This window comes from Tamandua tetradactyla, chromosome 9, assembly GCF_023851605.1.
Source record: "Tamandua tetradactyla isolate mTamTet1 chromosome 9, mTamTet1.pri, whole genome shotgun sequence".
Taxonomy (NCBI): Eukaryota; Metazoa; Chordata; class Mammalia; order Pilosa; family Myrmecophagidae; genus Tamandua; species Tamandua tetradactyla.
Window position 1 is genome coordinate 31,367,251 of NC_135335.1, and position 27,933 is coordinate 31,395,183.

General features: G+C 52.2%; 2 protein-coding genes and 1 long non-coding RNA gene across 6 annotated transcripts; 1 reads left to right on the forward strand and 2 right to left on the reverse strand.

Moving 5' to 3' along the window:
* DNAJB8 (DnaJ heat shock protein family (Hsp40) member B8) lies at nucleotides 1–1,137 on the reverse strand. Its single transcript, XM_077116356.1, has one exon. The coding sequence runs from the start codon at nucleotides 857–859 to the stop codon at nucleotides 155–157; it is 705 nt and encodes a 234-aa protein (XP_076972471.1). The 5' UTR covers nucleotides 860–1,137; the 3' UTR covers nucleotides 1–154.
* LOC143646919 (uncharacterized) lies at nucleotides 1,138–21,164 on the forward strand. Of its 4 annotated transcripts, none has more exons than XR_013157746.1 (7): nucleotides 1,138–1,355; nucleotides 2,065–2,164; nucleotides 10,826–10,937; nucleotides 11,971–12,162; nucleotides 17,401–17,625; nucleotides 19,292–19,409; nucleotides 20,852–21,164. It is a non-coding gene; the product is annotated as an uncharacterized LOC143646919 (long non-coding RNA). The 4 variants fall into 4 exon arrangements; XR_013157743.1 differs by lacking the exon at nucleotides 2,065–2,164 and adding an exon at nucleotides 2,896–2,979 and having other exon boundaries at nucleotides 1,141–1,355; XR_013157744.1 differs by lacking the exon at nucleotides 2,065–2,164 and having other exon boundaries at nucleotides 1,142–1,355.
* Nucleotides 20,452–27,765, reverse strand: GATA2 (GATA binding protein 2). The gene is made up of 5 exons (XM_077116357.1): nucleotides 27,522–27,765; nucleotides 26,405–27,046; nucleotides 24,552–24,697; nucleotides 22,289–22,414; nucleotides 20,452–21,739 (listed from the first exon to the last, which is right to left on the reverse strand). Exons 1-5 carry the CDS (start codon nucleotides 27,748–27,750, stop codon nucleotides 21,440–21,442), a joined length of 1,443 nt encoding a protein of 480 aa, XP_076972472.1. The 5' UTR covers nucleotides 27,751–27,765; the 3' UTR covers nucleotides 20,452–21,439.
* Nucleotides 27,766–27,933: the final 168 nt, after the last annotated feature.

Consider the following 27,933-nt stretch of genomic DNA (forward strand, 5'->3'; position numbering starts at 1 on the left):
TCTGTCAAGTCGCCCAGCGCCCCACCACCACCGCACCCCACAAAGCTGGGTGGGGGTTGGGGGGTGTATTTCCATGAACTCACTAGGCACATTTATTAACCATCAGCCTTGCGGAGGGCCGGGTGGCAGGCAGCAGGATGGGGGTGCCGCCGGCTCACTTGCTCTCCACCCGTTTGAGTTGTTCCTTGCCGTTGATGGTGACCGACTTGAGCTGTCCATCCTCCTCCACTTCCACGCGCTCCTGCCCGTTCTCCACGATGCGCTTGGTGGTGACCCTGCGGCCGTTGACCATCTCGGTGGACGACATGACCGACTTGAAGGCCGAGCTGCCGGGGCCCGAGCCGCCGAAGGAGGCGGAGGAGAAGGCGGTGCGGACGCCCCCGGGGCCCCCGCGGCCCAGCACGTCGAAGGAGGAGAAGGCCTCCAGGAAGGCCGGGAACTCGCCGAAGCCCGCCGAGAAGGCCCCGCGCAGGCCGCGCGCGCGCCCCTCGCGGTCGCTGTGGAACGGGTTGTCCCAGAAGTCGAAGGAGAAGGGGTCCAGGCCGCCGAAGAACTCCCGGAAGATGTCCTCGGGGTTGCGGAAGGTGTAGCCGGCGTCGAAGGGGCCGCCGTAGGGGGAGCTGGCCCCGCCGCCCGCCCGCCAGCTGTCGCAGCCCGCGCGGTCGTACAGGGAGCGCTTCTTAGGGTCGCACAGCACCTCGTAGGCCTCGGACACCTGCTTGAACTTCTTCTCGGCCTCCTCCTTGTTGTCCGGGTTCTTGTCCGGGTGCCAGCGCAAAGCCAGCTTGCGGTAGGCCTTCTTGATGTCCTCCGGGGAGGCGCTCGACTGCACGCCCAGCACCTCGTAATAGTTGGCCATGCCGAGGGGAGGCGGGCCCGGGGCGCCGCTGGGACGCGAAGCGGGAGTGGCTTCGGGAGGGCGCAGCGGCTGGAGGTGGGGGTGGTCGGGGCTGGAACCCTTCCGCCGGGCGGGTTCTTGCTGGAATCTGCTGGCTCCGGGCGCGGCTCTGCCCGGCGAGTTTACCTTTTCATAGTACCAGGCCTCAGGGGCAGATGGGGGTCTCCGCTGTGAGGGGTGGGGGGTGGGGAGGGCCGCTGCCTCTGTGGGGCCCGGCCAGGGGCTGGGCCCGCCCTCCAGAGCTGGGGCTGGGGGCCCTTTGTGACATCAGCTCCTGGGCGTGGCAGGTCCCCACCCCCAAACTCTGGCCGGGGCAACGCCTGGCACATTGGCCTGTCTCCTGGGGCTGAGGCATGGCCTTGATGGCCAGCCTGGAATGTGGAGATGGATCAGGGCAGGGCTAGTGGCCAAGCCCCGTGGAGCAGCCACAGGATCCAGGCCCGGGTGGGCAACTGAGGTCAGTGGCCGGGATCAGACAGAAGGGAGAGGGGTTCCTGGGTTGTGTCCACTTAGCCTAATGGTGGGAATATTGGTCCAGAGAGGGGGTGGGGAGGTCCAGGGTAGGGGATCTGGCAAGTTGGAGGACAGGGTTTACTCTTCTTGTGCACGATTATCCCATCAGATCTCCAAAAGTAATCAGATCTCTGCAAAGGCAGGGATATTTGCATCTAGTTCAGTACCTGGCATCTAGTGGTGACCAATAAACTTGCTGCATGAATGGGGCACAAAGCCTGCAGCAGTACACCGAAGCTGACACAGCAAGGCAATGAGGTACAGGACATTCAAGCCCAGGGCTGTTTGAGGCTAGAATGGACAGCAAACGAAGAGAAGCATTCCACTGCATTCCCATAAGAAATACAGGAAATATAGGGTAAGTATAGATGTATGAGTACAGTGAGTCAAATGGTGGTTCCTGAAGAGATATGCTCATATGCTGATCCCCCCAAACCTGTGAACATGGCTTTATTTGAAAAAGGGCTTTTGCAGGTGTCACTGAATTGAGGATCTTGGAAAGAAGGTCAACTTGGGTTATCTAAGTGGCCCCTAGATCCAAAGACAATGCCCTTACAAGAGGCACACAACAGTGAGAGTAGGGGAGAAGAGGGGAAGGAGATAGAAGATGGAGGCAGAGATTGGAGTGATGTGGTCACAAGAATTGCTCACAGTTGCCAGAAGCTAAGAAGAGGCAAGGAAGCATTCTCCCCTGGAGCCTTCAAAGGGAGCACGGCCCTACCAACACCTTAATTTCAGACTTCTGGCCTCCAGGTGTGTGAGAGCATACATTTCTGTTGCTTTAAGCCATCCAGATTGTGATAATTTGTTACAGCAACCTCAGGAAACAGGGACAGTGAGTGAGGTAACCACATGTTCCTAGGCAATTATATTTCTTTAGTTCTTGTTCAGCTATTGGATTGTATTTAGCAATAGCAATGAACAACATTGATTAACATCTGTTCCTGCCTTCACTTCTCATCCTCCAGTTTAGATGGAAAATATCATAAAGTACTTTCCAGCCATTCCAAAGGAAAACCTAGCTGTTTACATCACAAAGTATTAACAAAGCATCATTCTCCTTCCTTTCCTCCTCCCCTCCCTCCCTCCTTCTCTCTTTCCTTCCTTCTTTCTCTTTCTCTAGTCTGTCTTTATCCCTTTCTATTTTTCTCCTCTTTTTCTCTTGGATTTCAGTATTCATTAATTGTCAGATAGCAGGTACCTAGTAGGTGACAGCATGTGCTAATCAACCCTAAATATCAGGAGGGATGAAAGCAGACTCTGGAGGAACTCTGCAAACTCTAACCTAGAGTGATAACTGCATGCACCTTCCACCAGGAGCCAGGGCTTGTCCTCTGTGCCCCAAGCACATCCCTGCATGCATGCTAGCATACATCTTGGCAGAAGAACTGAATAGCAAAGTAAATTACTCCACTGGGTGGAGTGACCAATGCAAATGCGACCGTCTTCCTGTTACAGTACTTAGAACCCCTTCTTCTTGACAGGTTTGTCCATCTGAGCTGGAGAAAGATGCCCACCCTACAGAATTCTCAGTGACAGTAGTGGTGAGAGTGGTTCTGGTGGCAGTGGTGAGTGACAGGTACATGGTAGTGTACATGGGGATGGATGAGGCATTGTGAAAAGAGTAGTGGTGCATGTGGTAGTTGCATTGGGGTGAGGGTCATGTTGGTGGGCTGGGACAGTGTTTGTGATGGTTCTGGGAGACTGGCAATGGGGTAAGTGGCTCTGGTGGAAGGAGTATAATGGTGATACTGATGGAGGTGATGGTGATACTGGCGGTGAGGATGGTGTTGGTAGAGGAGTTGATGGTGGATGTGGGGAGACAGTAATAATGCTTGTGGTGGAGGTGGTAATGGATGGTGGTAAGAGGGATACTCGTGTTGGAGGAGGAGGTGGTGGTGTTAATGACAGGGATAGTGGAGGTCTCATGGGGATGTGATGGAAATGACATTCTGGAGGAATTATTGATGTGGTTGATGGTGGTCATGGTGGTGGCAGAAATGATATTGGTGATAGCAATGATGATGGTGGAAGAGGTGGTGGAGGTCACTGCTACAGTATAAAATAACCCCTCTGTTCTAGTTTACTAGCTGCCAGAATGCAATATACCAGAGAAGGGATGGCTTTTTAAAAAGGAGAATTTAATAAATTGCTAGTTTATAGTTCTAAGGCCGAGAAAATGTCCAATTAAAGCAAGTCTATAGAAATGTCCAGTCAAAGGCATCCAGAGAAAGATACCTTGGTTCAAGAAGGCCAACGAAGTTCAGGGTTTCTCTCTCAAGTGGAAGGGCATATGGCGAACACAATCAGGGTTTCTCTCTCAGCTGAAAGGGCATATGGCGAACATGATGGCATCTGCTGGCTTTCTCGTGGCTCTACCAAAAAGGGACTCTCTCCAAAATGTTTCCTCTTTTAAAGGATTCCAGCAAGCATCTCCACCTTCAGTGGGTGGAGATACACCTCCATGGAAATCATCTAATCGAAAGTTACCACCCACAATTGGGTGGGTCACATCTTCATGAAAACAATCAAAATGCTCCCACCCAGCAATATTGAATGAGGATCAAAGGGGATGGCTTTTCTGGGGTCCACCATAGATTCAGACCAGCACACCCTCCATCTCTGTGGCTTACAAAAAACATTTGCTTCTTGCCCACTTACTTGCCAGCACATGTGGGTTGGCTGCGGGGTCGCTACTTGACATATTTTCTCATCCTGGGTTCTAGGTAAGTGAGCAGCTCTGAACTGAAACATGCCATTCTTAGGGAAGGTTGAAAGTAAGAGAGCTGATGGGAACTTGTGGAGCCTCTCAAAACATCAGTTGGGCTGTGATGCACATCACTCTTGCTCCTACCACATGGCCAAGGCCAATGTCAGTGAGGTGGGGAATGATAATCTTTAGGGAAGCTTCTGAAAATCTTAAAGGAAAGAGGAAGTGAAAACATGGGGTCATTGCTGCAGTAAACTACAGGTGATAATGAAGATTACAGAGGTAACGTTATGGAGGGTGATGATCAGTCATGGTGATGGTGATTATGGTAATGGCGATACCATTGGTGGTGATGGAGTAGAAGGCAGAAATTATGATATTCATGGAGGGTGGTGGTGATGGTGGTTGTAGAAGGGGTGATAGTAGATATGGTGAAACTGAAAGTGGTGGAAATTACATTACTGGTTGTGTGCTGGTTTGAAGCTATTTGTACCCCAGAAAAACAGGTTCTTAATTTTAATTCATTCCTGTGAGTGTGGACCATTGTAAGTAGAATCTTTTGATGAGACTGCTTCAGTTGAGATGTGATCCACTTCAATCGTGATGTGTCTTAATCCTCTTACTGGAGTACTTTATAAGAGAATGAAACTCATTCTCTTATAAAGGAGAAAAAAAAGCCACAGAAGCAGGAAGCTGAAAGCAAGAAAACCCAGAAGAGAAGAGAATAGGGAGACCAGTAGATGTCACCATGTGCCTTGTCATGTGGCAGAGGAGCCAGGAATCATGAGCAGCCAGTCTTCAGGAAGAAAGTATTGCCTTGATGATGCCTTGATTTGGACATTTTCCCAGCCTCAACTGTGAACAAATAAATTCCCATTGTTTAAGCCAACCCATTTCATGGTGTGTTTTGGGTTCCTAGGCATTTAGTTTAGGAAACTAAAACATGGTGGAATGATGGTTGGCTAGCTATAGTGGTGGTGATGGTGATGGTGATGATGTTGGAGGTGTGGTTTCTGGATTCTGAGTTGCTAACTCAGCTTTACTGCCACCTTCTTCTGTGATCTTTTCTGCATCATAGAGAATTATGGAAGATTTTTCAGAATCCCCTTACTTATATGGCTCAAGATTGGAGCCTTGATGACTGCATGAGTTTGGAAGGTAGAAGAGAAAGAAAAGGCATTTGCAGGCCGATGACAGCTGTGAGCAATCTACTGAGAACCCCTGCTTCAGAGCTGCAGGCTGAGCTATTCAGTGGGTGCTTCCCAGAATTTCATGAGAATCTCAGCAGTTTCCACCCAAGCTCTTGAGATCTGCCTACTTTGGAGTTGCAAACTGAGACCATCAGTGATTACTTGCTTCCCTTACCTTTTCTCCCCAGATCATCCAACGGATGTGTAAGCTTGTATTAAATGTCTGAATACTTGTAAAATACCCAATAACTGTACATGTGGTAATGGTGATAGTGTTTCAGATGAGTATGGCGGTGGAGGTGATCATGATGGTCATATTTATGATGCACTGGCGATGATAGTGATGATGTCAGAGGGTGTGTTGGAGGTGATGGTCATGGTGGTAGTGGTAGAGGTAATGGTGATATTGGTTGAAATAGGTATGGTAGAGGTAATGGTGATGGTGACAGAGATGATAAGATGTTTGAGGTGAAGATGCTGGTGGTGATGATGCAGGTCATAGAGAAGGTGGTGGTGATGATGATGGAGGCGATGGTGGTGATGGTGACACTGGTTGGGGTGGAGATGATGGTGATGGTGGTGGTGATAATGGTGATGGTGGTGGTAGTATTGATGGTGATGGTGGAGATAGTGATGATAAAATGGTGACACTGGCTGGAGTGGAGTTGATGGCGATGGTTATGATGGTAGTAATGGTGGTAACAGTGGTGATGGTGGTGATGGTGGTGATGGTGATGGTAATGGTGACACTGGTTGGGGTGGCGATGATGGTGATGGTGATGGTGATAATGGTGATGGTGGTGGTAGTATTGATGGTGATGGTGGAGATAGTGATGATAAAATGGTGACACTGGCTGGAGTGGAGTTGATGGTGATGGTTATGATGGTAGTAATGGTGGTAACAGTGGTGATGGTGGTGATAATGGTGATGGTGGTGATGGTGGTGATGGTGGTGATGGTGATGGTAATAGTGACACTGGTTGGGGTGCAGATAATGGTGGAGAGGTGGTAGTGATGATAGTGGTACAGATAGTGATACTAGAGTGAGGATGAGGGTGATAGTAGTGGTGGCAGGGATGATGAAGTGTCCATGGTGATCGTGATTGGAGTGATCTGGTACTGGTAAGGGTCTTGGTGACAGCAACATCACTAAAGGTGGAGCTCAAGTTTCCCCTGACAATGTAATTAAGACAGTGATGTAGGTGGTTACAATAATGTTGAGGGACAAGAGACCCAGCTGATGAGGTGCCCAAGTATCCTACAGATACTGCCCCCTGACCCAAATTCCCCTATCTGCACCTTGCTGGAGAGGTGCTGGCCTCCACTGCTCTCCCAGACTGTGGTTCCAGAGCCCTCAGCAGGTCTCTTGCTTTGTTCTGAGCCCCAGGTCCTTGTACTCAGCCTGAGGCTCCCAACCTATGGTGGTTCTGTATGGGTGAGGTGGGATGGAGATGGGCCTTGGAGACCCCATCGCTACCCCCTATATCCCCAGTCTCTTCAGGGTTTTCCCAGAGCACAAGAAGCACACAAGTTTGTGGACCCAGAGAACAACAGGTCTCATGCAGTGGGCATGTCATGTGGACTCAAGTCCCAGTTTCTCACTGTCAGATGCTCTGAAAATGAAGAACCCTCAGGGGATACAGTAAACTCCCCCTAAAGGAAGGTGTGGAATTTGGAAGGGACAGCTACTTAGTGGCAGCATGCAGAGGTGACTTCCTTTCTGCAAAGGATTCAAACCAGCGTGCCTTCAGTTCCTAAAGCCTAAGGCATTTGGGGGAACCAGGGAGAGCAGCAGGGTCTCCAGGATCCCTCTAGAGTGGAGGAGTAGGGAGGGACAGGTGAGAGCATTAGCTTCAGGCCACCCACATTCTTGGCTTTCACCAGCTGCGAGATCACTTTCCCTCTCTCTACCAGTGGGGTTACGGAACCCCACTTCCACCATCCAAAGCGTATTCCTCTCTGAGGAGCTGGTCTAGCCTTCCTGGCCTCTGGCCTCTGATGTGAGGCTATTTCTGTGTCCCTGGTCTGAGGCCCACCCTAAAACCAGCCCCCCAAACCAAGCCATGGGAAGAGAGAGAGGATTGTAAGTGACAGATAAGCCTGACCGGCTGCACAGGGAGGCCCAGAGAGGGCAGGGCACACCCAAGGTCACACAGCAGTCCCAGGAAGGCCTCCCCAGGGCAAACTGATGGAGGCCGATTAGGCAGCCAATTGGTATTCTGAGCAGCCAGAGGCCTCTTTCTGTCTCTGTAATTAATGGAGTGGCTTTTTAAAAGGATTCTAATCACCCCCGATCCTATCTGCTTATCACTAGCATGCCTAATTAGATGATCCTGGCAGTTACTCTGGCTAATTCCCTCCAGCCCCATGTAGCCCTGCCCAGCCTGGGGGCAGCCTGTCCCCACCCCCAGCCTGTCCCCACCCAGGCCCAGCCAGATGGGCAGTTCGGAGCCTTCTCTCCCCTCAGGGCCCCTGGTTCTCTAACTGCATTACCTCCAGGATGGATGGGTGACAGCAACGGATGGATGGGTTGCAGGATGGGCAGAGTGACAGATGAGTGAAGGGACGAATGATGGACAGCTATGAGGTTGGATAGACGGACAGACAGACCAAGAGGGAGATTACATAGTAGTTCAGAGTTCTGTCTGTCAAGTCAAATGACCTGGCTTCAAGTTCCAGCTCTGTCACTTACCAGCTGTGTGCTCTAGAGTAAGTCACCTAACTTCTCTGTGCCTCAGTTAGCTCTTCTCATTTGTAAAATGGGAGGAATAATAGTATCTACGTCATACTGTGAGGACAGCTTGGAACAGGGAAAGACCTGCATGTGCTTGCTAACAAAATGATGGCAGTGTTCATAATGGGAACAGACAGATGAGTGGATGGAAGGACAATCAGCACTCAGATGAGTAGACAGGCCCAGGGAAGAATGTGTAGAGGGTAGATGTATATACAAACTGGTGGACGGGTGAGGATCTGGCCAAGTGGTGGGTTACTTGATGGTGAGTGCTCAGTGTCAGACGGAACAGCACGGGAAGTGGGAGGCAGTTTCCTGCTCCTCCAGAGGTGACAGGACAATCTCAGCTAGGTTTCCAACATAAGCAACCTGGTTCAGACCTGCTTTCCCTCCCTGAGACCTCTGGGAGAGCTTTCTACCCAATCCTCCAACCAGAGGTGATGGGTGCCCACTGGGTCCCCCAGATCATTTCCCCTTGATCCACATGGACCCTCAGGGGTCAGATTGAGTCTCAAATCAGGGCTCACTGTCCAACCGAAGGCAGCCATTTGTGGGAACCTCTGAGTTCCAAAGTGTGGCCACTTGTTGGGGCTTCCCTCCTTCCCCCCAGTATCCTAGCTCCTGGCCCATACCTGCCTGGACCAACCCTGGGCAGGGCTACGATCCTGGGTTCCAACAGATACTCCTAGGTTTCCAGGAGTGTGCATGTCCCCATGGGCCTCTACAGCTACTGGGGTGTGGGGTTCCCTTCTGAGGAAGGATCTTTCTGAGAAGAGTAAAGTACAAAGAAGGCTGGAGTGTTTTCCAGAGTCAAGTCAAGTCTTTACTACACACATCCACAGCAGTACACATCCACCTACCCACCCATCTGCCCACCAGCTCATCCTTGCCCACCCATCCACCCACCCATTCATCCATCCACCTGCCCATCCACTCACCCACTCACCTGTCCACCCTCCCATTTATCTACCCACCCGTCCATCCTTCCACCCTTTCACTCATCCATCCATCCTTCCATCCTTCCATCTATCCACCCACCAGTCCATCCACCCATCTGCCCACCAGCTCATCTGCTCTGCTTACCCACATCCCATTTAACCACTCACCATCCACTCCCCACCCCACTACCCATGTGCCCACCCATCCATCCATCCATCTACCCATCCTCCATTCACCCACCAACCCATCCATCCTTTCATCCATCTACCCTCCTATCGATCTTTCTGTCCCGCCAAGCTTCTATCCATCCATCCGTCCGTCCTATCCACTGCCATGCTGTTTGCCAAGCAGTTCTCTGAGTGCTGCAAGTATATGTGGCAGTGAACACACCGGATACGGCCTGGCCCTTATGGCTCTGACATTCTAGTGGGGAGACACAATAAACCGGCAAGGAATGAGCATTTGCTATAATGTCAGGTAGTGATGGATGCTTTGAAGGGAAACAAAGCAGAATGGGACTTAGAGAGTGATGGGGCTTCTCTTTTAGACAGGGCAGTCAAGTAGGGCCCTCCACGCCTGCACATGCCAAAACATCCATGTCAGGGACCCACACCCCAATGCAAATGTGCACACATGTACATACAAACACACTTGCACAGATAGCCTTCCGTCATCTCCAAAGCCTGGAGCCCTGCTGTGCCTGGTGTGTAGGGCAGTGTGTCTCCAAGGTGTGGGGAGGTCTGGCTACCTCACCCCTCTGGCCAAACCTCCAGAGAAAGCTGACTCTCTGTCCTCTGCCTCCACAGCTCCCACCACTACTACCTCCCATGCCTCCCTGGGACTCACCCGCAGGCCTGCTCACCTGGAATACTTCGCACAGCTGGTTTCACTGGGTCAGTTAGAGCAAGACCTGGGTGGCTTCTTTGCAATTCACAGTTCAGATCCACAAATCGTTCTTGTGTTGTTCTGGATGAGGGCTGGAAGCAGGACTGAATTCTAACTGTGTCACTGCCTCCCACCTCCCACCCCCCACCACCCTCCCATCACACCCCCCTCCCTGTACAAGGAACTCCCAATTCCAGGCTGTGGGGGAGGGAGCAAAGACACAAACGTATAAATGCGGCTATAACAAGCATTGAAAGAAGAGATGACAACTCTCTAGGAAAGCTAGTTGGAAGAGGTGAAATCTGGGCAGGGTTTTGAGGGATGAAGAGAAGTTCCCAGGAGGAGAAGAGATGGAAGAGGGTAGGCCCAGAAGGGTCTGTTGGGAGGGGAAAGGGTTGGCTTTTGGCCTTGGCCTCACATACATGAAGGGCCTTGGATTTAGACATGTGATGTCCTTTCCAAATGACCTAAGTCACCAATCACGGAGAAACTCTATAAGATGGAAAGGAGATATTCAGTGTGTGGCTGTAAAATTGCGCTCCATTTTTAGGCCACGCTGTCCTGGGTGCATTGTGAATTGGTTGCTTTCTAAATCAGTAATGCTCAATAAGGGGGAATCTCCTCCCTTCCCAGGGGACATTTTGCAGAGTCTGGAAACACTTTTAATTGTCACACCTTGTAGTGAAGAGGTCAGGGGGTGTTACTGGTTTCTAGTGGGTAGAGGCCAGGGATGCTGCTAAACATCTACAATGCCCAGGAAACCCCCTACACATCCAAGACTTGATTGGCCCCATAAGTTAATAGCACCAAGATTGAGAATCTTGTTTGTATCCTGAAATTATACTGCAATTATATTGCACTGTATTTTTAGTGTGCCAAAAGCATTAATTTTTTTCAATGCGAACATTTAAAATGTATGTGTGACCTGTTTGATTATTTATTTCTTAATAAAACAGAAGCCTCAAAACATGGATGTATTTCCAGGCAGAAGGAACAGCATGTGCAAAGTCTCCACAGTGGGGAAGCACATATCTCTAGTCTTCTGTTCCTGGAACTGAGGAGATGGAAGTGAGTAATGGAGGCAGAGGAGGGGCAGGGGCCATACCAAGCAGGGCTCAATCCCCAGGCCTGAGAGCTTAGATCCTGTCCTAGAGGGGAGTGCTTGGGAAGATCTGAAACAGGGGAAGGATAGGATCAGTTGTATACTCTAGAAAGATCCATGGACAACAATGAGATTCAATTTCATGCCCACCCAACAAATGAGATTCAGTTTCACGCCCACCCAGTTGGTAAAAAATTTAAAGTCTGGCATTACCAAGTGTTGACAAGAATGTGGAGCAACTGGAATTGCACACACTGCCAGAGGGGATGGAAACTAGAACTCTTTGGACTTATCAGGTAGATATGAGGGAGCAAAATTCCCTTGACCCAGTAACTTATCTTTTAGGCCCAGGACTCCAGAGAAACCTTCCTAAGTGGGCATAGGGACAGGAACACCTAAGATGTTAAAACCTGTTAAGACAGTTGTAGTCCATCTTAAGGAGACCAGATAAATGCACTGTGTGATCTACTACAATGCATACTACACTGAAGTGATAAATGAACAAACCAGAACTTCATTCCTCAGTGTGGATAAATGTCATCAGTATGATGGTGAACAACAAAAAAAGCAAATCACAGGAAAATATGTATTGCTAGGACACCATTTATAAAAGATTAAAATGTGCAGGACAATATGACCTGGGGGTTCAGGGATTCATACACATATTTAGCAAAAGCATAAGATGTAGGAACCGATAAAGGTGAGATTCAGGGCTCTGGTTATCTCTGGGATGGGAGAAAGAGGACATCAGGATTTGGGGACATTTGATGTTCCCTGTAGTGTGTTTTTAAGTGGGACAAGGGAGGGGTGGAGGTGCCAGATGACTAGAATATGAAGTCATTTTCCTTCCTTCTCTGCCCTTGTCTGACCCCGTGACTTGGTTATAATGATAAAATAAGGCAAAGGTGTTGGGATGTCATTTCCATGGGATGACATTTATGAGACTCCATCTCTGTAGCAGATTCTCTTTAGAATCTCTCTCTGTCGCTGCCTTTGAAGGAGCAAGCTGCCACGAATCCTGTGGCTGCCAGGGAATTAATTCTGCCAACATGTGAAGGAGCTTGGAAGCAGATCCTTCCCCAGTTGAGCCTCTGATGAGAAACCAGCCCAGCCGACACCTCGAGTGCAGCCTTGGGAGATGCTGAGCACGATACCCCCAAGCTATACCTGGACTCCTGACCCACGGAAACTGTGAGGGAATAAGTGCATGGCATAGATTGCCAAGTTTGCTTTCATTTGTTATGCAGCATAGAAAACTGTTATGGGGGTGGGTTGAGTTAGAAGATGTTTGTTATATAATTAGCTATGTTTTCAGATGTCAGAAATATTTTGTAATAGAAATAAAGCAAAGGAATTCAGAAAGTTAGTTCCCTTTGATGGTCTCACCTCTAGGGAGAAGAAGCAGAGAACAGGGGAGGAGTCTCCCTGGAGGCGGGGGTTGGGGGGACAGAGAAGGAAGCTGGTGCAATAGAGCAGGTGAGGGGGGGTAGATGAAGCCAGGCTGTGAGGTGGAGGAGGGGATGATATCGTGTGTGTGTGTGTGTGTGTGTGTGTGTGTGTGAGTGTGTGTGTGTGTGTGTGTTTGCAGAAGCATCCCCTCCATGCCCACATTCTGAGGAAGCAGCGGGGCCCAGCCTGACATCCCCTTAAAGCCTGGGAAACCCAGATCCCAGCTCCACCCACAGTCAGGGGACCAGGAGGGAGGAGGGAGGAGGGGGAGGGAGCAAGGGCAGCTTTTTCCCAGGATCCTCTAGGGAATGTGGGCTGGGGTAGGGGGTGGGGGACGGGGGGAGGGACAGATGGGGAGGTGGGAAGGAAGCAGCTGGGCAGGGTTGGCCAAGTCTCCTCTCCAGGGAATGACACCCCCCTCTGAAACGCCAGCCTGCACGCCATTGAGAGAGACCCCTACCTGGCATCCCCCCATGGAGTGAAGCCCCCATGCCTGCCTCCATTGGCCTGCAGCTGTACGGAAGGGATCATCTATGGGGACCCTGCCTGAGTTGGGGCAGGATACGGGGAGATGCTGAAAACACCTGTTAAATGGCCAGGGGCATCCCACTGACGTATTCCCTGGAGCCCTGACAGGCTTGGATACTGCAGAAAGCAGGAGAGGAGGATGGAAAGGGCGGGCACTTGAGGAAGGCTGGCTGGGCCAGCAGGCACATGATATTCTGATGGACAGTTTCAGCACTGACCTGCACTAGGGATCTGTTTGCACACACCTGCTCGGCCTTAAAAATTTTTTTTTGCTAAGGTGAGAGGTAGGAAGTGGTACCTCCTTGTTCAATTTGCACGTATGTGATCATTTTCAAAGTTGAATGCCTGTCTGCATATTTACCGGCCATTTATATTTCTACTGAGAAGGGTCTCTTTGCATGTCCTTTGCCTGCTTCTGTCTCTCTCTTTTCTTTTCATTTTTTTTTCTTTTTTGCATGTGTTTGTTATTATTTATTGCCTTTTTGTATTTTGAGTTTTTGCATATTTTGCAAAAATCACTTCCCATTCTAATGTGATTCTCCTGAACGTTAATTTTTATCATTAAAGCTATAAAACCACATTATAGAACATTTGGAAAATGGGGGAAAGACAAGAGGGAAAATCACCGGTCCCACATATGTCACCATTTGTTAACATTTGGAGAAAATGTTTTCCACTTAGATGAAGTAATGACTACACATTTCCGGTCCGTGTCTTGCTTCTGAGAACTTATCCTGAAGAAGGCATTTTAAAGGCTTTCTCTAGTGGATGCCCCACAGTTCCCTCCCCATCACCCCCTTTGGTTGAGAATCTGGGATGCATCTAGCCTCTCCATTTTATAAAATAACGATGGCCGGAACATCTTTGCATGCAGCGCTTCTTGTCAGAGGTGTTTGGATAAGTACTCAACACTGGAATTATGAACTCAGCGCTCATTCCAAAAGCATGGTCCCAAGTCTCCCTGTCCACCCCCTCCCACCACAGAACCTTTTACATCTTTTACGTTGGCTCAACAACTTTTCAGCTTCAGTCCTTTGGTTCCTAGAAAGGCTGAATGTACCCCCTTGAGGTTTGCAAGTGTCTTTCTGCCAACCTGACTGATCTGGTTGGGGAGGTTGCAATGGTTGGTTTAGGTCTTGGTCTGTAATAAATCTCCAAAAGGTATATAATAGGAAATATGTATGCAGTTGTCAGTTGTCAGAACTCGGTGTCCCCAAAGGCCAGGGCCCTGGGAACGGCAGGGTCAGGTGGAAATGGGAGAACCAGCTTCCTCAAGGATTGGCTCCTGGAGAGAGAAAGAAATAGCCCTAGTGACAGCCAGTCCCCTGGGGCCAGATCTTCTGCTTTTTTTTTTTTCCAAGAGAAGTAAAAAAAATCCACCTATTTGTATGTGAATCTCCTAATTTAAAATCATTTGCAACTCATTCACATTTTTGTAAACCACCAGGCAGTGTACCCGGGGCTTGCTGGCTTTAGGGTTCTGAGAGATGTTAGCCAGTTAGTTGTTCTAACTCCACGCGATTGAGGGCACCCTTGCATTGATTTAGGATCCCTCCTTTATCACCTATTATCTTGTAAATAATAGGGTCTGTTTCGGGATTACCCGAGCCTGCACCGTTGATCTGTTTATTCTTATAACAGGACCACAAGGTTTGAGCAATCGTGACAATAGAAAATCTCATTTAATATTGGAAAGTTCTACACTCACACATGCACACACACGCACACATAGCTTTAGTTTCCCTAATTTTCTGACTTGATTGGCTGTTCTTTCTCGTCAGCTTTTATAGATAAAAGTTTGCATTTTATCATTGTCATTCATATCATATGTCATTCCATTTAAAAAGCCAGCAGTGGCATCGTGATTTAACTGTCTGGTCCTTACAGACTGATTTGGGGTCAGCCCTCTTATTTTGGGGGAGCCCTTCCCCCCCAGTGGCTTGTCTTCTGTCCGTCCTCTCCTGTTAGTTTGTCCCGTCCCTTAGGCATGTGGATGGGAGACAACCCTCCAGAGCCTTATTCCCCTGGGGCGTTGTCCATTTCTGTGGCCCTGGGGACAGGTTCCCAATTAGGAGTGGGAGGGTGGGGGTGGGGGTGGGGGTGAGGAACCAGGATTGGAAGGGACTAAGGAGAAGGACGGAGCTGCAGTGCTTTTTGCACCGACCGACCTTGGGCAAGTGACAAAGGGGATTTGGTTTCTTCCTATGGAAAATGGGAATCATAGCCCCGGGTCTGGAAGTGTTCCAGCACCAGGAAAGGAGGAAGGGGGCTGAGTGAGCCAGAGTCCTGGGCCGGCCAGCCCCACCTGGGTGCAAACAGACGGAACAAAGGCTGACCCCGCCCGGGCCACCGCGGCGCCAGTCCCCTTCGAATCATAAAGAGAGCCATCGCCCTGCTAAGGGAGGCCACTCGCCGCCCTGCCCGGGTGCTTTGTGGTCACAAAATCGAAACTGTTTACCCCGCACAATGGCTCCGGGGCCGCGGGAGTCATTGTTAGGAGCTAATGGTTTCTGGAGGAGGAGCAGATTCTTGGAATCTCAGCACCGCTGTTCCACAGTGAATTGCTGGGACTTGAACCTGGGGCTCTCCGAAGCCAGGGTGTTTCTCCTGCTCCCGGGGAAGCAGGGGAACACTTCGTCAACTCGATACACACGCGCACACACACTTTCCTCGGCTCTGGCTGCTGCCTCTGTCGTCAGAAAGCCCCTGCCCTCCGCGAGTTTCCTGGCAGCCAGGGAAAGCTTGTCCTCCAGCGCAAGGACGGTTGTGCATTTCATTCACTGCCCAAACGCCCAGAACCCTGGAGTCAGTAAACATTTGCAGAAGAACCGAATGACTCTATTTAGCAGACATCTGGGAAGCACCCACCATAAGCCAGCGAGAGGTTTAGGGGACACAGCAGTGACGAAACAGATGTAGCCACCTCTGGGAGAGGATGTTGAGGGGAATGGAAATTGACCCATTTGCTTATTTCTTGCTGATTGGCTGCTTCTCAGCACCTCCAACTGTGGCTGGTACTCCAAATTTTGTTGTGGACAAAAGGAAGGAAAATAAGGCAAGGGGGAGTAATAGAGAAACAAAAAGAGATCTCTTTAGTCATCTAAAGAGCTGAGCTGAGTTCTGAGCTCTGCCTTTTGGCCTATAGGTCCTGAGCTCTGAGTGCTAGGTTCTAGATCCTGAATCCTGAATTTGGGGTTCAGGGTTCTGGGCTGTTGATGCTGGCTCCTGCTTTCCATGTGCTAAGTTCTGGGCCTCTTGCACAGAGGAGTTTTTGCTACTAAATTCTGGGTTCTGAGCTCCAAGCTCTAGGTTGAGAATTGGGGATTCCACTTTCAGGGCCCTGTATTCTGGGCTCCATGTTCTGAATTCTGGATTCTGATGTCTGTGCTCTGAGCCCTAGTTTTGGAGTTCTGTGTTGTAAGTTCTGGGTTCTGAGCACTAAGCTCTAGGTTCTGGATTTAGGGCTCCAGGCTCTGTGCTCTGTGTTTAGGGTCTGGGCTCCTGAGTTGAGTTGAACCTAGTTCTTCTGTTCTGTGCTTTGGTTTCTGGATTCTGGGATGCAAGTTCTAGACTTGATCTCTGACTCCAGATCCAGGCTCAGGCCCTGAGGCCCCCTGGGAGCCTGGCCTTCCATCCTGCTCACCTGGTTCTTTACTCCAAACAGGGAAGAGGGCTGGAAAAGGGAGCAGGGCCAGTGCCCAGGGTCCCCCTTTCTTTGAGCCCTGTCCCCCTCCATGCTCAGGCACACCCAGGCACGTGCTCATGTTGTGCGCTCCCTGCCCCCAGATTATATTCCGGATGGCGTAGGGGGGAGGGGTTGGCGTTACAGGTCAGAGGTCACAGATCATGAATCATGGGTCAGGCATTTCCTGGGACGTGGAATTCACCCATTTCACTGTGGGCCCAGCGCGTGAACTTGGATGGAGTTGCTTAACCACCCCCTCAGGGCTCCGTTTCTCCATCTGGGAACCAGGGAGGACCATGTCTGAATTGCATGTGGGCTGTCAGGATGTAACAGTAAGTGCATGCAACACCAGCCCCAGCAAAATGAGTGAAGGTGACGGAAGACAAGTGGGCACAGATGGACAGCTGCATGTGCTATTTATGATGCTTCATATCTGGAATATAAACTCCCCAAGGGCAGGAGTTCCTGTCTGTTTTATTCAATGATGTTGCCCCACACCTGAGAGGAGATGCTCACAGGCACACGCACGCACCCTCGAATCCGCAAGCACATTTTGCATGTTCAGTCCTGCAACCATGGCCTGGCGGGGGTAGGTGGGTGGGAGAGCGGAAGCGTGCCTGCCCTCACTGTGGCTAGATGGAGAGGAGGCTCTCACCCCATCCCATCAACTGGGGGAGGCCAGAGCCCTGCAGCTGGGGAAGGGGTGGAAGGAGGCGCTGTTAAAGAGGCCGGAGCAGCCAGGGTCAGTAACTACTGTTCTGTCCTAGGTGTCTGCAGAGGAAGGGCATGGCAGGCCAGTGGAGGCACACCAGACGTAGAGGTGGCCTGTGAGGTCCAAGACCCGGAGAGGTCAGCCCGTTCTGTCCTGAGCAGCTGGGGCACCTTGGACAAGGTGCCATCACAGGGGCTTTGTGTCCCCAGCTCTGAGCAAGGGGCCTGCCGGCTCCAGCACTCTGGGATGGGAAGAATTGAAAGTAAACCTCCTAGGCAAGGTGGGCAAGACTGTGATCAGAGATACCACCGCCAGGGAGCTGGGTCCCAGCGGCCATGTTTCTTGGTGGTGTATAATGATATGGCTCTCGCAGTGTGACTGTGTGATTATGAAAACCTTGTGTCTGATGCTCCTTTTATCTACCTTATGGACAGACGAGTAAAAGGTATGGAATAAAAATAAATAAATAATAGGGGAAACAAATGTCAAAATAAATTTAGTAGATGGAAATGCTAGTGATCAATGAAAGGGAAAGGTGAGGGGTATGGGATGTATGAATTTTTTTCTGTTGTCTTTTTATTTATTTTTCTGAATAGATGCAAATGTTTTAAGAAATGATCATGATGAATATACAACTGTGTGATGATATTGTGAATTAATGATTATATATGTGGAATGGAATGATCGTATGGTAAGAATGTCTGTGTTTATATGTGGCTATGTTTAGTAAAATAAATAAAACAAAAAACACTCACCATCAGGGAGCTGGTGAGCAGAAACACTGGTGAGCAGAGAATTAGGATTAAGAGGAGCCATTGATCAGGGACTTCCGAGTGGTGGAGGCAGTGAAGTGGCATCATTCAAACACAACGTGATCAGAGAGGGTAGAGGTTAGATGTTCATGACCAGAGGGCAGTGCTCATATACCCTGGTGATCAGAGTTATCATTGATTGGATATGCCATTAATCATTGATCAGGGGCATGGGAAACTAAGGTTGTGGATCCTGTGAACATTGTTGATGAAAGCATTTGGCACTTATCTCCTTGATGACCAGGGATATAACAGCAAAGGGGACAGGAGACATTGGTGGTGAGATTCAACGACCGGAGGAGATGTAGGGTCCAGAGCGTGTGGTGAAGAGAACCACTTGGGATCAGGTCTATGGCAGATGAAAGGCACGGGTGATATGAGGCATTGATTCTTAGAGAATTCGGTGATCAGAGATTCTGATGACCAAGGAGGTTGGTCATAGGTGTCACTGGTGGTTAAGGGTATGGGGGACCAGAACCATTGGACATCAGAAACTTTTCCAGTGATCACTGATGTCGGTCTTCAGGAACATTGGTGATAAGAGATGTTGGTAACCAGAGCTGAGCAATCAGGTATACTGGTATCCAAATTCATAGGTCATGTAGGATTTAGTTACCAGAGACATTGATAATCAGAAAAATGGGTGGTAAGAGGATTGGGTGATTAGGGACATTAGTCATTAGGCACATCATTGGTTAGAGGTCATGGCAATCAGACTCAGCGCATTTAAGTCATTGTTAAAAAGACATTGATGATGAGAAGTACTGTGATGAAAGATGTTGGAAGTCAGCTATGAATGACCAGATCCATATTCAGAAACAAACCCCGATCAATGCTGTGGGTGGTCACAATTATTGGTGACCTCGTGACCACAGACAGTGGATAGAAGTATTGGTGAATGGGGACAGTGGTCATCAGAGATAGTGACAATCAGATACATTAAACAGAATACGCTGATCAGGAATGATGGCGGTAAGAGACAGCCAAGATCAGAAACACTGGGGAGCAAAGCAGTGGAGACACTGGTGGTCGCATGTGGTGGATGTCAGTGGTCACTCACGGATCGTGGCATTGATGAGATAATGGTGATGAGGTGTTGGCCGTCAGTTCGTAATCAGATGTCCATGATTGCAGATGCTGAAGACCACGTATATCATTGACCAGGGATATTGGTTGTGATCCGATGACCAATGCCATGGACCAAAGAGGGCAGCAATCAATGACCTCAGTGGTGAAAGACATTAGTGATCAGGTTTGTCAATGAATGGGAATGCTGGTGACCAGGTATTCCCGGGGCTGGTCGGCACTCGGGAAAATGGGTGGTGGTGGGGAGAGGGGGAGGGGGGGGGAGTCTGTTCTTGCAGAAGTCTGCAAAGGCCTCAGTGGGAGCCTTCTGGAACCTTCCAGAAAAGGATCAGACTGGAGATACCACTGCTTCCCTGAGCCTCCCCAGTATCCACCCAGCCACTGTGACCCTCATGGTGTATCAGGAAATTTAGAGGGAAAATCATTTCCAGGCCTGCCAGGGCTCCATCCCCTAATTCATGAATCCTTCCTCTCCAAACCACCTGGGGTGCGGGGGTGGGAGTGGGCAACAGCGGTTTCGGCAGGCAGCCCGGGGCCCAGGAGCCCACCACACAGGCCAGAGGCATTCACAAAAAAGTATTTTATTATTCTTAGCAGTATTCACTTTAAAGGAATAGGAGGATAGCATACAATTTTTACAGACAATATATAAATGTTGTACATAATCAACAATAACTTAGTTCACTAATTCAAAATAAAACAAAGCCAAATAAAACAGAAAATACTGCTGATTCTTTTTCTTAGGCGGATACGCGTACAAAATAAGTTACTTGTGGCTGTGGCGCTCCCTGTAGCGATTGCCTGCCTCTATTGCACTTGGTCGACAAAACAGCACAACCCTCTTCCCTGGGCTGGGATTGGGGGTTTGGGGAGCCCCCCTCGCCGGCCCTGCCGCGCCCCGCCACCACCGCCACGTACAGAATCTAAGCTCGGTACACATTTTCGTACAGCTGTACCTTGGGAAGGATCCAGAAAACCACAGCAAAGCAGAACAGAACCCCGCAAGCCCCCACCCCCCGCAGGAGGGGCGTGGCGCCGACAGGCTCCCAGCTCCCGCCTTGACCACCAGGCCCCAACCAGAAAACGCCCAGCCCACCCTGCCCCGAAACCGAGAGCTGCAGAGGCCCCTTCCCCCTGACCCCCAGCTCCATGGACTAGGACTGTGGGAACCCATGAGCTCTTCCAAAAATAATTGTGAAGCTACAGCCTTCATTCGTAGGTTTTATTTCTTTTCCATAGCAGGACTTCTGTGGCAACGTACAATCGACTGGATCCAAAAAAGAGTTTAAAAATAAAATAACTCATCAGCGAGTTAAGCTTATGCATTTTTTTAAATGTTTCTTTTATCTTGGGTGGGGGGGCGGAGAAAGGGGGCAAGGGGTTAGCAGAAAAAGGAGGTATATACAGGGGTCCATCCACCTGGCACAGTTGGCAGGCTGTGGCTTGGGGACACAGAGGGGACACAGGTCACACGGGCTTTGGCCTCCAAGCCAGGAGAGTGATCTGAGAGACGTTTCCCCTTTCAAGAAAACGTTGTTTCCTTCCTGTGACCCAACCCTGGCCTGGGAATCTGCAGCAGGACTGAGTGTGATTGTCTGTCCTCACCAGGAACTGGCCCTGCAGGACAGGCCCAGCCTGGGGTCCAACTGTCTCAGAGTGGGAAAGCCAGAGGAGAACGGGGGTACGCGTGGAGAGCCCTGCCCCAGATCTGCCCCTGGACACCCTGCAAGCAGAGGAGCCGAGCAGCATTTGGCCCCCCCAGAAAGAACCGGGAAGGGCTTAGGTACAGCTCAGATCTCCAATTCCCCAAGTCCCGGTTAAAAACAAGAGCAAAATAAATTATTTTGGCCTGCTACTTTGCACTTTTTGAAACTGTTTTTCTCTGTCTTGTCCCCTGGCCCCCTGCTCTTCTCTTCCTAAAGTTGTCCTTTTTTGCTCTCAAAACAATTGTCCGTGATGGGAGCCCCGCCTGGGCAGTGGCCAATATTCACAGTAACTGCCCACGGCAGACTCGAAGTGGTCAGTCAGGAGCCCGCAAAGGAGGTGGCGGCCCTGGGTCCCGGTTGGGCTGGCAGGCGTGGGGTCAGTCTTTGGGGCAGGGCAGGCAGCTCAGGGTTTGGGTCCCATCTGTCCCGACCTCATCCTGCCTGCCGTCCCTCCTCGACATCTGTCTGTCCGTCCAGTGGGCAGCTGTCCCTAGCCCATGGCAGTCACCATGCTGGACGGGTGGGGGTGGCCAAAGGAGAGGCTGGAGGAGGGGTGGATGGGCGTTGGGGTGGGCAGGATGTGTCCCGAGTGACTGAAGGGCGGGAGGTGGCCCACAGGGGTCATGTGCCCGGCCAGGGCTGCCGCGCTGAAGGGGGACGACTTCTCCTGCATGCACTTGGACAGCTCCTCGAAGCACTCGGCCCCCTTCTTGCTCTTCTTGGACTTGTTGGACATTTTCCGGTTCCGAGTCTGGATTCCTTCCTTCTTCATGGTGAGGGGCCGGTTAACCTGGGGGCAAATGCAAAGTCTTCAGGGGGTCAAGTTCCCTTTCCAGAGCAGGAGCCCCACCCCCCACCCCAGGTTTCAGCATTTCGAGGGGTGGGGGGCAGGAAGCCAGGATCTTTTTCCTTGAGCCCCCTCCACTGTTCCCAAACATCTCCCTTCCCATAACCCTCTCCCCCAGCAAGGAGGGCATTTCGGGAAGGACTGCTTTCACTGTGGGGTGCCACATGTGGCTGGACAGTCAGCATCCGTGGCTCCTGACCACTGAATACCAGCACTGCTCTACCTTGGAGACAGGCAAAGACCCCACCCCCCACCCCTGCCCCCGCCTCCTTAAGACTTCCAGCCAGCTTCGCCCCCAGCACCACCACCACCAGGGGCACCCCCTCTTACAGGAAGCCCTTCTGGCACTCTCCAGGCTCGCCCCTCTGGGCGGCCGCAGCTTCCCAAGCCAAGCCACGCCGGCTGGATATTGTGCTGGGGCCTCCTGCCTGGCGGCACAAAGAGCAGCCATCCCCGGGGAAGGGTGGCCGGGCGGGGGTGGGGCGCACTCACATTGTGCAGCTTGTAGTAGAGGCCGCAGGCGTTGCAGACCGGGTCCCCATTGGCGTTTCGGCGCCATAAGGTGGTGGTGGTAGTCTGGCAATTTGCACAACAGGTGCCAGCTCTCCTGGCGGCCGACTGGGAAAGAAGGGGGGGGAGCGGCGTCAGCAGGCTTGGCTCCCACGCCCCGCCTCGACCTGCCTCCCCAGACCCCCAGACCCCCCTCCCCCGCCACAACCGAGCCAAGGAGCAGTAAGTAGTCAGTCTCACAGGGGATCCGGCCATCTCGGAGTGGTGGAATTTGAGAACTACTCAAGCCGGGAAGCACAGAACTTTAGAATAAAGAACTCTCAGCAGCCCCGATGGACACAAGGGGTGGGGTGGGGGTTGCAAGGGCTGGAAGGGAAAATTAGCCACCTTCCCAACCCCAATAACCAATCCGATAATTCTTTGGATGGGGAAACTGACGCTGGTGGAGCTGGCTCAGTCCCACTGGAGTCCCCTCCCACACACACTACAGGGAGACCCTGCAGCTGCCCAGGATGGGGACCTAAAATGCCGGTTTTAGAGAACTCTAGAGCTGCGTGCTGTCCAATAAGGCAGCCACTTGCCTCGGGTGGCTAATAAACTTAAATTCGCATGAGCTACCACTTAAAGAAAAAAAAAATTCAGTCCCTTCAATTGCACTGGCCAGATTCCGAGTGATCAATAGCTACCCATGGCGGGCAGTGCAAACAGAGAACACTTCCATTATCACAGAAAGTTCTATTGCACGCTGCCCGGTGAGACATCCTGATGTAACTTCCCCAACGCCCAGGGGCTCTGCTCAGCTCCTTGTATCCCAAACTTTGGAGCCCTAAACCAGCGCCCCCCCACCCCCACCCCAGCCCTCTGATTTCAAAGTCCCTCAGGGAATAGAGGCAGGAGTGGGGCTCTGGTTCTTGAAGAAGATGCCAGAGGCTTCCGAGGATAAAAAAGCAAGAGAGGAGTCTTCACCCAAGAAACCAGGTCGCTGTTCCCGGTTTCACCAGTGCCAGTTCCACGGTAACAGGACTTGTCCTCCTAGTACTTCCAGAAAACTATACGTTGGTGGAGCCGGGGGCTGGGGGGGTGGGAGTGGGGGTGGGTTGGGGGTGAGGCCAGCCAGGCCTGGGATGGCCTGAGGTCCAAGCCCCGTCACAGAGGGGACGGACAGAGGGCAGCCCAGGGGGTGGGGAGGGGTGAGTAAGCAGCCTGAAGCTGGAATTCTGACTCAGGAGCCAACACTGTATCCTCCGCCCTAACCCCCCCCCCCACCCCAACTCCCGCTCAGGCCCTCTCACCACCCCCCCACCCTATCCCCTGCTCCAGGCAAAAAAAAATAAAAAGGCCCCCAAAGCAGAGAACGATTTGGGCCTCGTAAATCACTTCTCCCTGAAAAAAATATATTTATTATTCTTAGCATTTTACGCATTATTTGCAGAGTGGAGGGTATTAGAAATTTCAAAACAGCCCAGCGAGAGGCAGGACTGAGCGAAGGGACTCTCTAAAAACTCGCGGAGTCCGGAAACAGATACACAAAGTTTCCTTATCTCCAGGCTGCAGATGTCCGGATAGGAAACTCCGGCAGGAGATCCGAAAGGGCAATTTTTTTTAAATCACTCAAATGAAAATACACAGTATAGGTGACTCCATGGAAAAATAATAAAGGGCAGGTTTTTCTGGTGGTTGGTGCGAGTGTGTGTGTATGTGTGCGTGTGTTTTATTTAAATAAGCACGAGATTGTGTGTGTGCGTGTATGTATGTGTGTGCGTGTGTGTTGGGAAGCCAGGGAGAGAGCTGCCTGAGGTAGGAGGAAAATTACTTCATGGCCCTATTTTTAAAAAGAGTTACCCAGAGGCCAGAGGCCAGAGGCCATGAGTTGGGCCCTTGGGCACTCAACTTTGGGGAACCTCTGGGCTGGAGGGGGGCTGCCTGGGGGTCAGCCATCCCATATTTCCCCCTAAGCCTGCTGGACTGCAGGATGTGGAGGGTGGGGTGGGGGAGTCTGGCCTAAAAAGGGCTGACCCCAATTGAGTGATGCCTGAGGGAATCTAACGATAAAAGAGGAGTTCGGTGGCAAAGTATCTGCATTTGAAGGGTTGAAGGTTGTTTTTATTTCTGCTTAAATTGATATGCCTCTCTTTCCCAGATTAGCATCCTGCCAGGTTTGCCTGTCTCCGGGGTGCTGCCCAGACCCTGGCCCCCTCCGCAGCCCCCTGGGGCCCTACCCACCCTGCCCACGGCCCGCGCCTACCAGCCTCCGCTTGGGCTTGATGAGTGGCCGGTTCTGCCCATTCATCTTGTGATAGAGCCCGCAGGCGTTGCACAGGTAGTGGCCGGTGCCGTCCCGCCGCCAGAGCGGAGTGGCTGTGGCCCCACAGTTGACACATTCCCGGCCTTCTGGAGGGGGACAGGGAGAGACACAGAGCCTGATTAACCACCAAGTTTCTCCAGGCAGAGATCGCCCAGGATGCCTGTACCACGGGGGCTCTCGGTCTGCCTCTGCCCAGGGAAGAATGCCTTCTAGCCCCAACCCGGGCAAGGAAGAGGAACCCAGCAGGTCACCCCCACGGGAGGGGGGAGTGCAGGGAGTAGTTTATGGCCAAATCCCTCTCAAGGAGGGAGGAGGGGAGGAGTAGGGCCAGCGCCCCAGGGGTACAAGGGAAGGGTATTTACAGCAAACTTGGCCGTGGACAAGAGTAGCGGCCAAGGCAGTCTCAGCCCAACCCCGCTGGGCCCAGGAGCCCCCGGCCTCTCCCTCCCCGCTCCTACCTTCCCCTGCCCCCCTCCCCAAGGGCGCCCACCATCTCCCACGCTCTGTGTTCTATCCCCCGACCCCCCACCCTGTCATTCTGCTTTCGATCCAGAGTGATTTTCTCCTTTCACCCCAACTTTCTCCCGCCTACCGCAGAGTCCCTAGAATTCAGTCCTGGACTTGGATCTAAGTCGTTCTTTAAAATAAAACAAATAATAACCCCTTTCATTTTTTTTTTTTATACTAAGTGGCCTTTTTTTTTTTTTTTTTTTTTGTTAAAAGGCCATCTGGAATTCAAATAAAATGTAAAACAAACTTGGGAGGAAGAACGAAGAAAAAAAGCAACCTGGCCGATAGGAACAGATCTAGGACCCTAAGGCGGATCTGATGTGGGTGCCGGAGGGCAGCTAGGACTTGAGTCCAGCCCCGTAACTGCCTTCACATCAGGTTACCCAGGAAATTCTTCTCGGTTTTGTTTAAACTAAATTGTCAGTATATACGGGAAAGAGAAGGTGGTTCCTGGTCTTCGACGTAAAAGTTTCTACAATCTGCCCCCCAACCCCAGCCCAGCCCTGGCCTGACGGGCTTCCTTGGGAGCAGGAGCCCCAGGCCAGCCTTGGGTTTCTGCTCCACGACCTGAATCTTCAACGAACCCAAGCTTGGCCTCAGCCAGGTCCTTGTGGCAGAGTGGGCGGGGGTGGGAGGGGGGAATTCATCCCTCACAAGCCTTCAGGGAGGTGCGGGGCTGGGGTGGGGGGGAGGAGGAGGATATGCCAAGGGGCAGGGCGCAGAAAAGAACAAGTCCGGGGAATTTTGCTTCAGGGGAAATGTCCCAAGGAGTTGCAGAGCCTTAGAAATCCCAAGATAGGGCTGATTGAGCCGGGGAACCAGATTCCTTTAAGGGTCTGGGCCCTCCGAGCACACCCGCGAGCCATGCACACACATTCGCAAACACACGTACACACACGTACACAGACTGGCTTTCCTCGCCTGAACGCACTTAGTAAGAAGGCTGTTTGAAATTTCACTTAAGATTCAGGGAGAGGACGGGGAACTCCCATTCTGGTCAGGCAGCAGCCAAACTTGCAGGGGGTGGGGTGGGGGTGGGGGTCAGGGAACTGATTTTGGGGGTCATCAGGAACACTGAAGAAAAGGACAAAGTTTTAGGGATCCCCTCGCCTCCCATTCTTGGGTCTCAACTATCTGTTGGGGGACTATTAGAAATGGACAGCACCCATCCCCGGGTCCGGGAGACTGAAAGTACCCCACTCCCAAATCACAGCCCCTTGCCCCCGGCAAAGGGACAAAATCCCCTTTCCCTTTTCCACTGGGTCCCAGGCACCTGGCTTTACCTGAGCAGGAGCGTGCCTTGCTGCGCTGCTTAGGGGTGAAGCTGGAGGCAGGGCCACCCAGGAAGCCCCCGGGGTGGAAGAGTCCGCTGCTGTAGTCGTGGGCAGTGGCTGGCACGTAGGGCGGGTAGGTGGGGATAGGGTGGTGAGTGGCGGGCTGGGTTCCCATAGCCGCCAGGCCTGGGCGCAGGGGGCTGCCACTCTCCATCTTCATGCTCTCTGCCAGGGACACCTGGTACTTGATACCGTCCTTGTCCTCACCCCGAGCTGCACTACCCCCGGCAGAAGATGAGGCCGGGGAGGCAGCCCCGGTGGTGCTGGGGTCAGGGGACACTTCTTTGGGCGGTGTGGGGGGGAAGCCAAAGAGCTGGGAGCCAGAGTGGGCTGCGGTGGGCGTGAGGGAGGCCACCGAGCTCCCGCTGCCTCCTCCGCTGCCCCCCGCGGCCCCTGGGTACATGGAGAGGGGGCCTCCAGGGCCTGCGGCAGCCGAGGGGTGCAGGGGCGTCTTGGAGAAGGGGCTCACGGTCCAGGGATTGTGGTGATGTGCTGCGGCCGCAGAAAGGGCTGCTTTGCCCCCATCCAGCCAGGGCAAACCTGGGCTGTGTAACAAGTGTGGGCGGCACATCTGGCCTCCGGTCAGGCGTGCTGTGGGCCGAAGGGAGAGGGGTCAAGGTGGGCAGGGGCTGGGCACCTACCTCCCAAGGCCCCACAGGGGACGGTCACCCACATCCCAGGCCTTGGCTCCACCATGCACGAGCACAATTCACACAACCAGCAGTATAGTAATCCACCCCCCCCCCCGGGGAAAAGCAAAAACAGAACACCCCAAGCGACAATAATCAGGGATGTTCTCTAAGAACCCAGAGACAAGGTGGCACAGAAGGAACCCCTACGGTACAGGGCCTGGAGGGAACCCCCACGGGCCGACTGGAGATGGGCAGGGACCCTATGAGCCCCAGACCCTCCCCAAGGGGCCGCTGCCTTCACCTTTCCCTTCCCGATTTCTCAGCTGCTCCTGCCGATCCCACATCCGGGAAGCAGGCAGCCGGGCCCTCCTCCCCTCCCTCGGCCTGGCCCGAGGCGCCTGGGCTCGCGGCCACCCCTCGGGCCTAAGGCTCACCATGCGCGGGGCTGTAGGAGACGCGGGCCCGCGCGTGGGCCGGGTTGGCGTAGTAGGGGTTGCCCTGCGAGTCAAGGTGATTGAAGAAGACGTCCACCTCGTCCGGTGGCAGCAGCTGCGCGGGCTCCATGTAGTTGTGCGCCAGGCCAGGGTGGTGCGAGTCGGGGTGCTGCGCATTCAGCACGGCGGGGTGCGCCATCCAGCGCGGCTGCTCGGGCGCCACCTCCATGGCCGACGGCGGCGGCTTGGGAGCTGGGTGGAGGCCGCAGCGGCCCTGCGCGACGGAAGGGGACGTGAGGGGCTCGACCAGGGCCCAACACCCCCCAAAGTTTCCCCCCCTCCCCCGCCCCACGCGGCTTCTCGCGGCGCCCTAGCCGAGGTTCTGCCGCAGACGAGTCCCGGGTGGGAGGAA

Bases quoted from the DNA above. Each gene is read 5' to 3' on its own strand.
- DNAJB8 (XM_077116356.1), bottom strand. From the start codon at position 859: ATGGCCAACTATTACGAGGTGCTGGGCGTGCAGTCGAGCGCCTCCCCG.
- GATA2 (XM_077116357.1), bottom strand. From the start codon at position 27,750: ATGGAGGTGGCGCCCGAGCAGCCGCGCTGGATGGCGCACCCCGCCGTG. The intron at 24,698-26,404 runs GTAAAGCCAGGT...GTCCCCCTCCAG, and splicing joins CAAGGCACGCTCCTGCTCAG to AAGGCCGGGAATGTGTCAAC. The intron at 21,740-22,288 runs GTGAGTGCGCCC...ATTTGCCCCCAG, and splicing joins TCTACTACAAGCTGCACAAT to GTTAACCGGCCCCTCACCAT.